Below are 16,391 nucleotides of genomic sequence, written 5' to 3' on the forward strand. Positions count from 1 at the left end.
AGCCTCTTGATAGTAAGAAAGTAAAATTAAAAAGGCTGGCATTTTCCAGAAACTGAAAACTTAACAGCAAAGCAAAAGTGCTGTGGACTGTAGACAAGAGAGCTGGATAGCAGGGAATGTAGCAAAAAGCTACAGTGAGAGATTTGAGTGTTGGAAATCACATATGTAAACCTTTTTTCTTTACGCTTTATATACTGCTGACTGATTGAAACCTATTTGCTTGCTGTCTAAGAAATACATTTATCCACATTACCTTAATTGGCTCTGAGTAGATCTCTTGCTATGTTCAGGACGGGACAAGCACCTCAAATGTTTAGCCTGGAGCAACCTCTCTGATAAACATTTGAGAAGGGGGCTAAACACACCTTCTGTCCTTTTACTCTTCCATATTCTGTATTACAGAAGGTAAAATAAATGTCAGGTCAAAGGCTTTCCTGACTTTTTAAAGAGACAATATTGCTTTTTTTCCCCAGAAACTGCAGCTGTCGTCTTTTTAGAAATGCTTTAGCACTTCTACTCAGCCAGCTTGATGTTCTCACTAACCGCATAAGCCCTTTCATTTCAATCATACCTCCCTCTACACACCCACTCTCACACACGTATACTAGCCGTACCGATACTGCACACTTACAATCATTCTTCTACACTCATACCCATCAATCATGTTCATCATATCCACTAAACCTATCGGACATAACAGGAGACACAAATTAAGCAAACTGTAACATTTTTACTAAAAAATAGGTAACATTTGTTTAATGTTCTGCTTTTTGGGACCATTCTGGGTATATGTTGGGGGGAGCAGGGTATCAATTTTTTTATATGCTATACTTGACTGTATAACTGACGACATCCATTATCCCTGTACTGTGCTGGAACATCATCAGATGAGTAGGGTTTCATATCATAGCAGTCACTTTCCTAGCGTGGGTGATAGATGTGCAGGGCTAGCACCCAGCCAGGGTTACCTTAAGGCAGCTGTGAACTCACCGGTCCCCACAAAAGGAGGAGCCCCGTGGTGGCCATAACACAACAGTGGTATAGCCAGAACTGATATTTTGGGAGGGTCCAAGGTTAACATGGGTGGGCTGCAGGCACACAAGTCTGAACCCTACTAGTTGTACTCTTATTGATAAATAATGCATTAGCATGCACCCAACAATGGGTTTCTTTTTTTTTATTATTATTCTTTTTTTTTTATTTATGCATTTTCAATAACATATCAAGGCAATATACTTGATTTGAAATTCTGTGGTACAAGAAAAATAATAATTCCACTATATTAATAATCATTTTAAAGGTAAATTACCACTTCCAAGTCCTCAAATAGGGGAAACAACAAGATCAGACTTACAGGAAATAGTAAACAAGTTACAAATTTAGGCAATACTGACTATCTAAAGGACATTTTATATATTGGGTGGCCCTTCATACTGTCTTTGACAGTTATCAAACAATGGGGTAGATACAGCTTTACTTGTCAAAAAAGTGATCAATTGGTAAGACTGGAAAGAAGCATGATGCAACTTTACTATGCATTTGCAGGGAAACTTAAGTATAAAAAAGGTTCCCAATTCCAAAACCTTAGGGGTAGATTTTAAAACTCCTGCGTGCATAAATCCTCCCGGATTTACGCGCGTCCCAGGGCTTTGTGCGCCGGTGCGCACAAAGCCCTGGGACGCGCGTAAGTCCCGGGGCTTCATAAAAAGGGCGGGAGGGGCGTGTCCAGGTGTGTGTCCGGGGGCAGGAGGCGGTCCGGGGTGGGTCCGGGGCATGGTAATGGTTCGGGGGCGAGCCAGGAGGGCAATCCCGAGTCCCCCGGCACAAGCCGTAGTGCCGGGGGATGCCGGGGCGGCGCACGTAAGCTACGCCTGTTTCAAGCAGGCGTAACTTGCCCATAAAGGTAGGGGGGATTTAGGTAGGGCTGGGGGGTGGGGTAGATAGGTGAAGGAAGGGGAAGGTGGGGGGATGCAGAAGGAAAGTTCCCTCCGAGGCCGCTCCAATTTCGGAGCGGCCTCGGAGGGAACAGAGGCAGGCTGCGCGGCTCAACGCACGCAGGCTGCCGATTTTGCGCAGCCTTGCGCGCGCCGACCCCGGATACGGCTATGCGCGTATCTTATAAAATCTGGTGTACTTTTGTTCGTGCCGGTGGCATGAACAAAAGTACGCGCGCACGTATGTTTTGAAGATCTATTTCTTAGGTTTCAGAAGCAAAAATTGTTTTCTCCTTTTTTGGGTTTGCTTTGAGAAGTCTGGGAAAACCGAGAGTCTCATATCCAAAAAAAGCTCAGATCGATGACGGAAAAACTGTCTGAGAACCCAATCCTTGTCCGACTCCAACAGAAAAGAGACTAATAATGTTGCAGGTTTTAACAATTCTTTTTGAGTGGTTTCCAATAAAGCAGTTACATCTAATGGAGAACTAACAATAGGAGATAATTCATCCACACCATTTATTTCTCCAGAACCTTTTTCTTGAAAAAGGGGATGTAATATATACGAGAAACAGGTGGAACTGCTTTCTCCGGGATCTTTAAACTTTCCATCAAATGTTTTCTCCACATTTCTAGTGGAAGAAATTTTGGGTCCCTAGGAAAATTAATAAAACATAAGTTTTTTGCCATATGTTGATTTTCCAAATTTTCCAATCTGTAAGCAAGCACTTGATTTTCCTTCATAAGGTTTGTTGTAAATTCTTCAGTTTTCCTGTTCAACTTTATTAAACTCACATAGTTCCTTTGCTTCTACCATCTCTGCCTCCACACTTTTAATCTGAGTATCCACTATTAAAAAAGAATTTGACACAGATTTAAATTGAATAGCCAAATTTGAATTCAAGACCTGAAGAGCATCCCATAATGCGTCCAGAGTAATAGAAGCGGGTCTTATCAATGCCACTGGCTGGGAAACGACTTGAGAAAACAATGGTTCTTCCCCTTGCTTTCTTTCACCATCGGCAGATGAAGCCTCCTCCTTTCCTGGTTCTAGGTCCGGTGCTTTGTAAGAAGACGCCGAAACTGGCAGCACAGCAACATCTCCGTGTTCTCTCTCGGCCAAGTCTCCCTCAGGCCGGCTCAGAGCGTGTGCTTCCGCTGGATTGGAGGGGGGACGCTGTTCCTCCGGGGAGAACGTGATGGACAGCTCTGGGAGCAAACCAGCTTCCTCTGCTTGCTGGCTCTACACCAGCGAGTTCACTCCCTGTTGTATCCTTCATGCCGAACGTGAGAGTCCATAGGACCCCGAATCTCCAACGATAGCAATTGTTCAGGTAAAGCCCGTTCTCTGGCCCTTTTCTTCCTCCCAGAGTGGGGCATATTGAGGGAAAAAACGACTGGGTTCCAACCGGCGTCTCACAATCAGCAGGTCAGTTCGGCCATCTTGGTTCCCCCCCCCCCCCCCCCCTACAATGGGTTTCTAAATAGTCTACAACAGCCGTATGAATCATGAGGGAAACGTTTTAGAATATTTTAACTCAATTATTGCAAGCACTTATCAACATTAAAAATTCCTTACTAATCTGTATTAATTTATTTTACATTTATTGTACTTTTTATATACATAAGAATATAATATAAAAAAACAAAGAACACAAACATCAGATCCCATCAATCATATCATATAAAACAAATATCAATGTTTTCTTTCATAAATTCTCTTTCCAAAAAGGCAGAGATCATCATAACTACAATAAAATAGCAATAATCATAAGGGCAGGTGCAGAGCAAAACTACGACAGTTCACATTGCAACCCAACATGAATAAAACTACATTCAAATTCTGGAGTCACCTAAGAACAAAAAAAAAAGCCTCTCTCCACTGCTAAACACAAACCCCTGAAAAAAATAAATGGTGCCTAGAACCTTGCCACACCATACAATCACAGCACTGATTCTCAGGACTCAAATAACAGCAAACTTATGAAAAAGCAGCAATGCAGATAGTACACCAGGCCCTAGAACATTAATACACCACCTACTGGGGTAACAGAACAAGCCAAATTGCTACAAATTCCTACAGAGAAACTACATTCTAGCTACACACAGGCAGAATACAGACTGACTCTTACCTAATACAGAAATAAGGGACTATAATTTAGAAATAGAAACATGCTTAAGAAGTTTGTGTGTATAAAGCAACAAAATGAAATGGATGCACATCCCTATTTGGAATGCAGAAAGAGGGCATGTGTGAGTGTACCCCTCTGGATACCACGCTTTGTACTTTTGTCAGACTGAAGCCACCCTATGTTAAATTTTGTGATTTAATCTATAACAAATATCCATAATTACCTATAATTGTATTTTCTTCATTCTTTTTAGTGGGATATTATAGGCTTCATTTAGTGGGATATTGTAGGCTTCATTTTAAAAAAAATCTCCATATCTTCTAATGATAGATTATCATCTTATCCTGCTGCGTCTTGGTAGCCCTTGGTAGCCCTTACATATGTTTTACCATACTGAAAATGTATTTCTGCAATGGCCTTATCTTCTCTAAGTGCCCCTTTAACCCCTCGATCATCTAACGGTCCAACTGACTCCCTCACAGGCTTTCTGCTTCGGATATATTTAAAAAAGTTTTTACTGTGAGTTTTTGCCTCTATGGCCAACTTCTTTTCCATTCTCTCTTAGCCTGTCTTATCAATGTCTTACATTTAACTTGGCAACGTTTATGCTTTATCCTATTTTCTTCTGTTGGATCCTTCTTCCAATTTTTGAATGAAGATCTTTTGGCTAAAATAGCTTCTTTCACCTCCCCTTTTAACCATGCCGGTAATCGTTTTGCCTTCTTTCCACCTTTCTTAATGTGTGGAATACATCTGGACTGTGCTTCTAGAATGGTATTTTTTAACAATGACCACACTCGATGCAAAAGACTGGGAAGCCCCCCTCTTGCTGCTGGACTGCTGCCTTCATCTCAATTTTGATCAGTTCCTAGTTAAGTTTTAGGTTGCTATGGGAGTAGGAATGTGTCTAACTTCCTTTAAATGTATTAGTGAATTCACTATGTGTCTGGTAGTGGCCTACCGGGGTCTGATCGAATTCTCAATAAAGTTTTTGTTGATGTTTTTTTTTTTTGTTTTTGTTTTTTTGTGAAAGTGGCACCTGCCTATAAATTTAGGGATGAGCTAGGGGTAGGTGGGAGGGTTGGGAAATAGAAACAGTTTAACTTCAGTTAGTCAGCCTGAGTGACTCACTGCTCCCTTGATTAACAAATGTTGGTCCCTATTCAAACCCAATCACACTACCTCAACACCTTTCCAAGGTGAGGAACTGAGCTGAACTATTCAACTTTTTTACTTTGGTGTATACTGCTCCTAGCTTATTTCTAGCTTCTGGCTACTTTTTTGTGGGGTTTTGGTTTTTTTTTGTGTTTTGTTTTTTTTTCAATACAATGCACTCAGCTAGTATTAAATACAAACACTCAGCTCTTTAAAAGTCTGGAGAACACTCAGTTCTGCAGACTTTTAAAAATAAACACACTACCCACTGCTACCTTATTGACTGACTAAAAATACAAACAGTCTAACTTGTTTATTCACTGCCTACCTACATCTACCTTATTGACTGACTAAAAATACAAACAGTCTAACTTGTGTATTCACTGCCTACCTACTGCTACCTTATTGACTGACTATTTAAAAATGCAAACAGTCTAACTTGTTTATTCACTGCCTTTCTGACTATTAAAGGCACAAACACACAAACACACTAAATAATATTCCCAAATAGTTAACTTTGCCCCAATACTTTTAAAAAAGTCAATGTCCCAAGCAAAAACTTACTGATTCCTTTCAGCCACCAGCAAGGTGATCCTCTCCTCTCAGTGTTTCTTTGCTTCGGTGTTTACTGAAGAGGATGTTGGGGAGGTACCCGTAATGGAGAAGGTTTTCATGGGTAATGATTCAGATGGACTGAATCAAATCACGGTGAATCTAGAAGATGTGGTAGGGCTGATTGACAAACTGAAGAGTAGTAAATCACCTGGACCAGATGGTATACACCCCAGAGTTCTGAAGGAACTAAAAAAATGAAATTTCAGACCTATTAGTAAAAATTTGTAACTTATCATTAAAATCATCCATTGTACCTGAAGACTGGAGGATAGAAAATGTAACCCCAATATTTAAAAAGGGCTCCAGGGGCGATCCTGGAAACTACAGACCAGTTAGCCTAACTTCAGTGCCAGGAAAAATAGTGGAAAGTGTTCTAAACATCAAAATCACAGAACATATAGAAAGACATGGTTTAATGGAACAAAGTCAGCATGGCTTTACCCAGGGCAAGTCTTGCCTCACAAATCTGCTTCACTTTTTTGAAGGAGTTAATAAACATGTGGATAAAGGTGAACCGGTAGATATAGTATACTTGGATTTTCAGAAGGCGTTTGACAAAGTTCCTCATGAGAGGCTTCTAGGAAAAGTAAAAAGTCATGGGATAGGTGGCGATGTCCTTTCATGGATTGCAAACTGGCTAAAAGACAGGAAACAGAGAGTAGGATTAAATGGGCAATTTTCTCAGTGGAAGGGAGTGGACAGTGGAGTGCCTCAGGGATCTGTATTGGGACCCTTAGTGTTCAATATATTTATAAATGATCTGGAAAGAAATACGACGAGTGAGATAATCAAATTTGCAGATGACACAAAATTGTTCAGAGTAGTTAAATCACAAGCAGATTGTGATAAATTGCAGGAAGACCTTGTGAGACTGGAAAATTGGGCATCCAAATGGCAGATGAAATTTAATGTGGATAAGTGCAAGGTGATGCATATAGGGAAAAATAACCCATGCTATAATTACACAATGTTGGGTTCCATATTAGGTGCTACAACCCAAGAAAGAGTTCTAGGTGTCATAGTGGATAACACATTGAAATCGTCGGTGCAGTGTGCTGCGGCAGTCAAAAAAGCAAACAGAATGTTGGGAATTATTAGAAAAGGAATGGTGAATAAAACGGAAAATGTCATAATGCCTCTGTATCGCTCCATGGTGAGACCGCACCTTGAATACTGTGTACAATTCTGGTCGCCGCATCTCAAAAAAGATATAATTGCGATGGAGAAGGTACAGAGAAGGGCTACCAAAATGATAAGGGGAATGGAACAACTCCGCTATGAGGAAAGACTAAAGAGGTTAGGACTTTTCAGCTTGGAGAAGAGACGACTGAGGGGGGATATGATAGAGGTGTTTAAAATCATGAGAGGTCTAGAACGGGTAGATGTGAATCGGTTATTTACTCTTTCGGATAGTAGAAAGACTAGGGGGCACTCCATGAAGTTAGCATGGGACACATTTAAAACTAATCGGAGAAAGTTCTTTTTTACTCAACGCACAATTAAACTCTGGAATTTGTTGCCAGAGGATGTGGTTAGTGCAGTTAGTATAGCTGTGTTTAAAAAAGGATTGGATAAGTTCTTGGAGGAGAAGTCCATTACCTGCTATTAAGTTCACTTAGAGAATAGCCACTGCCATTAGCAATGGTTACATGGAATAGACTTAGTTTTTGGGTACTTGCCAGGTTCTTATGGCCTGGATTGGCCACTGTTGGAAACAGGATGCTGGGCTTGATGGACCCTTGGTCTGACCCAGTATGGCATTTTCTTATTTTCTTATTTTCTTACTGTTTCCCTAATTTTAGTGTCCAATGGTTGTTCTACCAGTAAACGTGATGGGGTGGTTTTTATCAGTGTCCTTATGTCATGTTGAATTCATAGATGTGCAAAAAAATATAAAGAATGAATCTGTGGTAGATTACATTTTTCTTGCAATTGTGCAAATTAAAATAAAGCTGTTTCTTTATCATTTAAGTCTGATGCCCTTAGGCACCCTTTCAGCAAACACTTTGGGGTAGATTTTCAAAAAGCGCACCTTCGCGTACTTTTGTTGGCGCATCAGGCGCAAACAAAAGTACGCTGGATTTTAGTAGATACGCGCGTAGCCGCTAAAATCCTGGATCGGCGCGCGCAAGGCTGCCGATTTCGTGTAGCTGGCGCGCGCCGAGCCGCGCAGCCTGCCGCCATTCCCTCCAAGGCCGCTCCGATTTCGGAGCGGCCTCGGAGGGAACTCGCTTTCGCCCTCCCCTCACCTTCCCCTCCCTTCCTCTATCTAACCCACCCCCCCGGTCCTATCTAGACCCCCCCCCTACCTTTGTCGGGGGATTTACGCCTCCCGGAGGGAGAAGTAAATCCCCGCGCGCCAGCGGGCCTCTAGCGCGCTGAGACGGGACCTGGGGGCGGTTCCGGAGGGCGTGGCCACGCCCCCGGGCCGCCCCGGGCCGAAACCATCCCAGTCAGCTCTTGGGCTTGGGAGCACATTGGAAGGCTTATAGCCCAACTCTGGCAGCATGACCTCCTGGGGTTCCCACATAAATTCTGGACCCTAAAACTTAGGTCCCTATATTTAGGCTTGCTATTCAATTGCCTAGATTTAGGATCCTAAGTTAGTTGCCTAGTTCTGAAATTCAGAGCTGAGTGCCTAACTCCACCCTTGTAGCCACTCACTTCTTAGGACCCTACATTTAGGAGTTTAGTGATTCTAAGAGTCTAAATTTAGGAGCTCAACCCTAGTAAATTTTCAAAAGGGCTAATTTAGGACCCTAATTCCAAAGGTTAGTAGCCTAAACCTTTTGAAAATTGACCTCTTTGTTTTAATTTGTATTTCTATTTGTATTTGTATTCACAACCTGCTTATTAGCAGAATATACAAGCAGTGTAAAGTCATTCACGTGTTTGCTCTTTATCTGTATCCATCTTGTCCACTTCAGTCTTAATCACAACCTCTCCATTGGGGTATTCTAACTTCCCTGTTTTGCAAGTTTATTTGGAATATAGCTCCTTCTGAATCATGAACTTCTGCGTTTAGCTTTCCCCCATGTTCTAGTTTAAAAGCTGCTCGGTCTCTTTTTTAAATGTTAGTACCAGCAGCTATGTTCGAGCCTGGCTAATTATTTGGAGCTCATCCTGATGGAATAGACTCCTTCTTTCCCAGAATGCTCCTCAGTTCCTAAAAACAATCTATAGCTCTCTTCCCTGCACCATCGTCTCATCAACACACTGGAGCTCAGCTTGCCTCAGGGGTCCTGCATGTGGAATGGGGAGTATTTCAGAGAATGCAACCCTGGGGTTCTGGATTTCAATTTCTTACCTAAAATCCTAAATGTAGCCTGCAGAATCTCCCTCCTGTACCCAATGACAGTCGGTTTCTCCCCAGCACTCTCAAAAGTCTTATTTTATTTTGTATTTTTATTTTAGATTTATCTCACGCCTTTTCGTTGGTAGCTATTATCAAATTGAAGCATGAGGTCCACTACTTTTGCACCCAGCAGAGAAGTTATCAAGCGATACTGATGCCCACCAGCCACCCAACTATCTTCATTCCTAATGATTTAATTGCCAGCTATAATGGCAGTCCTAACCCATCCCTTCTGTACACACACTCCTGGAGACATATCCTTGGTGTGATAGGGTAAGGCATCACCTGCAGGGCAGATCCTACCTACAGGATCACTTCTCGCTCCATCAAGGTGCTCCTCCAACGCAGCACAAAGGTTTCTAGATTGGACCTGGGACTGCTTTACTGTGTCCCTAAAGGTCTCCTCTCTATACCTCTCTGTCTGTCTCAGCTCATTCAGATCTGCCATTCTGGCCTCCAGAGGTTAGATTTATTCCTATTCCTTGCACCGAGTGCATACGTACAATCTCTCACCAACAGGTAGACTAGCCCCTGTCTTACTGCTGGTCTTCTGTCTCCAGCTTAATTTTTGTTGAGTTGTTAAAGTTTTGAAAGCTGGTTATGTTTAAATCTCAGGGGTTTTAAATTTGACAATTAGGTGTCTTTTATGTTTCTAAATGTCCAGCAACAGGACTAAAATTAGTCAGTCACTAAATTTAGGGTTAATTGAATGTTATTCTAAATTACTAATTGATTTTTATTTTGAATATTTTCCTAATTGGGGGTGGTGGTGATGGTAATCTATATTTCAAAAAATATGGCTGAGGTGGGTATTGGACATTAGCGATTAGTTGCCAGGATCCAGTTCTTGCACTTTCTCAGTTCACGTAAGTGATCTTTACAAACTCACAGTTGTACAACTTAAATGCTAACTTAACTAAACTTAAACTAGCACACAGAATTAATTCAAGCTCTGCCTATTTTACTAGAAAAAAATTATAAAACTTAAACTTAAATGCTAACTTTAAACTAGCACAGAACAGAATATATACAAAGAATAACAGTTTAACCCTCCAATGAAATGTTATGCAAGATTGAAGCAATTTTTCACAGCATGTTCAATTTACTTCAAGTATACCAGAAGAGGTTTCTGCTGTTAGCACTCCCTTAGAACTCTTTGAGCTAATAACAGACAGCAGCTATTAACTGAGCAGAAAAGCTGCTCCTTCATTCATTCATTCATCCTCTCTAGCGTGGTCTTCTCCAGGAACTTCTCTCTGGAAATGTGATATCCTCCTGCTACCACTGAAAAACTCTGGGATTATGCCCTCCATCCCATAAAAGTATTACAACTGGTTCTTCCAGGATATATTTTCCCACATGGAGCTTACTTACTCACAGGTCCTGTCCTGTGATGGGTCAAGATGCCTGAAAGCCTCTACATTCTTCATCCATGTCCTTCCACCTCAGCTGCTGGGAGACTCTCATAGCTTTTCTTTCTCTAGTATCTAGAAAATAACTTCCTACAAGGATTTCTCTACTAGAAAGCCCATTGAAAAGCCATTCTCAGCCTGAGGGGTGAACTGGTTTCTACAACTACCCACTTTAGGTAATAGGATTTAGGTAAGGCCACGGGTTTACACATCCCTTGGAGGTCAAAAAGATTTGGGGTGACCTCTATGTATTGTACATATCAGTCCTGTATGAAACACCTCTGTAGACTAAGAATGTAGATTATAGACAGTATATATATATATATATATGGCCATTCAGACAGAAGAATCCTTATAGATGAAACCCCTGCATGAAACACCTCTTTGGACTAAGAATGTAGATAATAGATAGTATATATATATATACATTCAGGAAGAAGAATCCCTATAGATGATTGGAACTTCTTTATACTTTTCAATGGATTATTTATTTACATTATAAATTTTCCACAAGATTTAAAAAAAAAAAAAACAAAACACTCAAAACATTGATATTTCTATATGTTACAAGTCCGAAAAGTTATTTTGATATTTTCAATTACAGTTTATGCTAAGAATCCAGTGTCTGATGGATGCAGTATATGGTACACATTGCAATATTTGTTTTAAGTTTACAGCATTGTAACATTTATAAATACAAATCCTGTCAGGAAACTAATGTATATGTCACTTTTTCAATAATTATATTCATATGTAGCAAAAGCATGACTTAGCAACATATGTATAAAGTTCCTTACTAAAGACAATTTATCAACAAGTTTTGAGGCAGCCAGAATGAATGGCAAAGAGGGTAATAGAAATGATAGAAGTCCAAGTGGACAGGTTTTTCTGACAGGCTACAATGATAGAATTAAGCCAGCAGCTGTGTCTGCCTGACAGGATGCAAGTACAGTGATAACTAGAAGTCCTAGTGGAAATGCAGTCACTCATGTAGCCAGGTTTGTCTGGTAGGCTATGTAGGGAATCTAGGAGGCTGAATTATTGCTAGCTATTTCAATTATTTCAAAGCTTTGTCGTTCGACGTGGGATAGGAGGGGTATTTGGTATGTACTATGTGTAGGGTTGTCAACTGGCTCCAGATTTTCAGGACAGATTGATCCAGTCCTGGTTTTACTCCCCTGAATGCAAGGGAGTAAAAACAAGATCCCTGACGTTGGCGGACTGAGTAACAGATAAGTATGGGAAACTGGTGACTATGGGAGCTTGCTGGGCAGACTGGATGGGCCATAAGGTCCTTTTCTGCCGTCACTTCTATGTTTCTATATTTCTATGTACTTATAGTCTTGATTTTCTTTTTATGGAAAGCAATAGGAAAATCAGAATAAGTCCCAGCATGCAATGGGGTAAAACCAGGACTGGATCAACCTGACCTGAATATCTGGAGCCAGCTGGCAACCCTAACTAAGAGGGGGATCTTGTATGCTCATCTGCCTAGATAGGTAGAGTACAACAGAGGAAGAGAATAAAAAGTATCCTTGATAAGAAGAGATATCTTACAAGTGGTCACGCTCTACAGCTGGCAGTTGGGACATATCCTTAGTAGTATTGGACGGGATATACTGGGCAGATTGTTGATCTTATTCTGCTATCATCTGTTAGGTGTTCTTTTCAGTATTTTATCCCCTTAGGACTTCCATCTTTGATGTATTCTCCCGACAGCATGGAACTCTCACCAGACCCAGGGATGGAGGGGGGTTACCTCATTCAGGCGTACCTCAGCATCTCGCTTTGGCCAGCAGGAGCTACCACTGTCTCTTCTCCCTCCCTGGGCTCCAGCGCACTCACTACCTCCCCAGTGGATGGCGCATCCTCACCTGGATCCCCCTATGCCAAAGCACACTGCACTGTAGCTAGCGCCACAGGGGCAGCCCCATCTGTTAGCTCTAAGAAATGATAGCGAAAAAACATAGATTTAAAGCACTTTTACACATATACAGTATAGCTTGAAAAGGTCTCATGACTATGAAGTGGTCAGTTTCAAAAATGCCTTGAAAGCTTGCTGAAAATCATGGAACCTCTCACTGATGGCGTATGTACAGTGGTTTGCAGACTCCAGTTTCATTTTCACCTTTTTATCCTTTGAGGTTCTACCAGGAAGACCTGTGGAGATAAAGTTAAAAAACAGGAAATGGAATAATTGTGGCTGTTATTTCAGATGTACAGTACTTATTTTCCATTTTGCCACCCCTAGGCTCAGCTGTAACTGCCCTCCACATGCAGTCAGGTTACTCTAATGGAAATTGAATGTAATTAAGTTATTCTTTATGTAACAAGAAAGTACCAGGATCTGTCTAGCCTGAAGTTTGGTAGGAGGACTTTACTCCTCCTTATGGGAGACTCAGGTTCCTGCTTGACTCACATCGGTGCGCTATATACATCACCTCATCTCTGTGCCACTCCCTCACTATTACCGCCCATGTGGTATAATAACATAAGCTTTCAAGGGCCGCCGTAGGAGAAGTTTTGAGATTTCAGACCTCCCCCCCCCCCCCAAAAACAAAAACCCCAAAAACCCTTGCAATTATCACAAAATCATTCCGAGTGACTCTTCCTCACAGTTTATGAAGTAAAAGATGGCGGCAAGATGTAAAACTACAATGACGAGTCTCCAGGTCAGGGTCTACTTTAAGGGCCTTAACAAAGGGGGTTTCACTCCTTTACGTCAGTCTGGTCTGGGCAGACCCTTTGTGTCAATGGCAGCCATGAGTGTAGAGGGTAGTGCCGCAGCGGGGACAGCAATAGCTCAACACTGCAGGATTATAACACTTACAATGAGGGGAATTTTCCAAGCAATCTATCCGCCTAAATGTAAGAGTCTGGAAAAGCATTCTACTCATGTAAATCAGCCTTCAGACCTGTTCTCTCTCAGATGTTGGCAAAATGTACGAGACATTGCTCAGTGATGCCAATGCTTTAAGCTGCATCTACAGGAGATATTTCTTGGGGGGGGGGGGGGCGGGTCAGGGGGGGAGGAGAGGGGGTTTTCAAACCTTTTCACGTATCTCTGAGCAAAATTGTGCCCCCTCAAATGCCGACGCAAAGAACTATGTGTACTCTGTAACCGTGGCAATTTTTATAGAGAAAGTATGCGCATGCTTTTGCTTTGAAAATTGGAGCAAAGCCCGTGGGTTTGAAAATTGTCCCCTGTACTGTTTATCCTTCACCCGATGCAAACTCACCTCTTCGCCATTATGATCAGTAGCCTTTTCACCCACTCAGAGTTAGGATTCAGACATCTCTTCTCTCCAGACTGCTTCATGGTAGCTCTGAAATCAATCAAGTATTGTAGATGGCATTTTGCAATAAAAATAAACAAAATCTCTCTTTTCTCCGGATAGAAGCTTCCTAAGCCGGGAGACTACACACACACACCGTATAAGTCAGGTTATGAAGAAAACGCTGAGCTCTCAGGCAGGGGGCCAGGGTTTGATTTTCTGCTCACATTACCACTTCTCAGGCTGGTCAGAGCTGGGAGAGCATAAGTGATCACCCCTAACAGAGTCCCAAGGGAGAGAATATCCAGTGGGATTGCAATAGGAACACCCGTTGGTTTCCAAACAGAACATCAGAGGGCAGGAAGCGAAGAGGAAGGGCAAGGGATCAAGGAACTTCCTCCTGTGCTCAGCTCAGTGGTCGCTACAGGACCAGCTTAGCAGTAATAAAGGGAAACTGTTCCCGGGAGGGATGATTGGGTGTCAAAGCCTGCCAGTGCCTGATCTCAGGCCTCAGTTCTGTGGGAGGGTTGCCACCTGATTCCAGAGTTTCAGGATAGGTTGATCTGAACTACAAGTCCCTGCATGCAGTGGGGTAAAACCAGGACCAGGTCAAGCCATCCTGAAGATCTGGAGCCAGTTGGTGACCCTAGCTCTTTGGCAAGTGGCACTGGCAAGCTTGCTGTGCAGGAAGAAGGCATTTAGAGGGTTGAATGACTGACTATTAGCCACAGGATGAGAGGTCAGAGAAAAAATTCCAGTAAGGAAATCTTGAACTCTGGGCTAGTGGAATCACAAAATGCTGAAGCCTGCCTGTTACTTTTCTGTCTCACCCTTAAAAAGAAAGGTAAACTGTTTCCTTTTTCTAGTAGCCGAAATCACCTTTTCACTGGTTGTTCCAGAATATTCTGAAGCTGACTGATACTTACATCACTTCCTTGTGCTCACAGAAAGAGCTCTGTGGATAAACTTCAATTTTTTTTATATGGATAAGACGAACAAAGTTGGAACCTGTTCCTGTGCAGAGACAACGTCCTTTCCCAGCAATCGATAAACCTGAGCAAAAGACCAGGGAGGAACGATGCCAATTACTACCCAATTTTTTTTAATTTTTTTGCATATAGACATAAAAAGTACAACAACAAAACATGACTTCCCAAGCCTGTCCTGGGGACTCCACAGCCAGTCCAGTTTTCAGGTTATCCACAAAGAACATGCATGAGATAAATTTGTATGTACTGGGTTTCCAATGTATGCAAATTTCTCTCATGCACATTCTTTATGGATATCCTGAAAACCCATCTGGCTGTGGGGTCCCTAGGACAGGTTTGGTGAGGCCTGACCTAAAAGTGTCTCTGCTTCCTTTTTTATTTCTAATAATTTACTTCCATAGCACCTTCAGTGTGCAAAGTGCTGTACAAGGTAAGGTCACATGGTTACAATGTACCCATTCCCCAGATTATACAGTCTTAGTTGGAGTGCAGGTCATTTAAGAGACATGCTGAAGGTCACGCAATAAGCAAACTGTGGTGTCCAGGTGTGCAGCTTTGTGCTTCAGCCACTGCTCTACATCAGTGTTTTTCAAGCAAGTCCTGGAAGATCCCGCCCCACTAGCCAGTTTGATTTTCAGGATATCCACTATGAATATGCATGAACTAGGTCTGCATACAATGGAGGCAGTGCATGCAAACCAGACTGGATTGAAAATCCGTTTTAAACATGGAGCCACATACATAGCCTAAACCAGTGGCTCCCAAGCCTGTCCTTGAAGACCTCCAGCCAGTCGGGTTTTCAGGATGTCTACAGTGAACATGCATGAGAGAGTCTGCAAACAAGCACTGTGATACATATACATAATGTCTATCCTGCAAACCATACTGGCTAAGAGGTAATCCAGGACCAGCTTGAGAAACGCTGGTCCATACTGCTAGCCCAGACACCAAATATATAAATGATGCTTTTTTTTTTTTTTTTTTTTTTTAAATCATCTGTAATTTAGACTCGTTAATGTTTACTGTGTGCATGAAGGTGCTGGTGTCGTGTTCATTTCAGAGCCTATGATTCCGCCGCTCTCTCTCTCCCCCCTGTCATACACTTGCACTCACCTTGAATCCCTGCAGCGATCAGAAGCAGTGAGCAGAGGAGAAGAGCGCCCCTCCTGTCCATGGCGGTACTGAGGCTTTACTGTGGCTGAAAGGCTGAGAAAGTGTCACCCAGAGAAAGTGTCGCCCGGCTTTATATTTAAGCTGCTGCAGCTCCCCGCACTTCCTTAACCTTATTGGGCAAAACTGTTAATTGCCCTGTCAGCTAATCCAGCCACAGAGCTGGTTAGAGAAAGTCCCACAGTAAGACTAAAGAGCTTTTTTTTAGTGTCATTAATACAATTTCTTAGAAATCTTGAATTTATTGTAACAGCTTTGAGACAGCTTTCACTTTCAATGCCCGTCCTCCAGCCATGATTCACTATGAGCAAAGCTTAAAGATTTTCATTGCAAAAAGAAGATGTTAAATATTCA

The 16,391-nt window shown here is 42.0% G+C and overlaps 1 protein-coding gene across 1 annotated transcript; it reads right to left on the bottom strand.

Annotated features, from left to right (window-relative positions):
• Positions 1 to 11,995: 11,995 nt before the first annotated feature.
• On the bottom strand, positions 11,996 to 16,089 carry LOC115080715 (C-X-C motif chemokine 10-like). The gene is made up of 4 exons (XM_029585090.1): positions 15,981 to 16,089; positions 14,805 to 14,931; positions 13,843 to 13,929; positions 11,996 to 12,763 (listed from the first exon to the last, which is right to left on the bottom strand). The coding sequence occupies exons 1-4, from the start codon at positions 16,039 to 16,041 to the stop codon at positions 12,751 to 12,753; spliced, it is 288 nt and encodes a 95-aa protein (XP_029440950.1). The 5' UTR covers positions 16,042 to 16,089; the 3' UTR covers positions 11,996 to 12,750.
• Positions 16,090 to 16,391: the final 302 nt, after the last annotated feature.

This window comes from Rhinatrema bivittatum, chromosome 1 (genome assembly GCF_901001135.1).
Source record: "Rhinatrema bivittatum chromosome 1, aRhiBiv1.1, whole genome shotgun sequence".
Taxonomy (NCBI): domain Eukaryota; kingdom Metazoa; phylum Chordata; class Amphibia; order Gymnophiona; family Rhinatrematidae; genus Rhinatrema; species Rhinatrema bivittatum.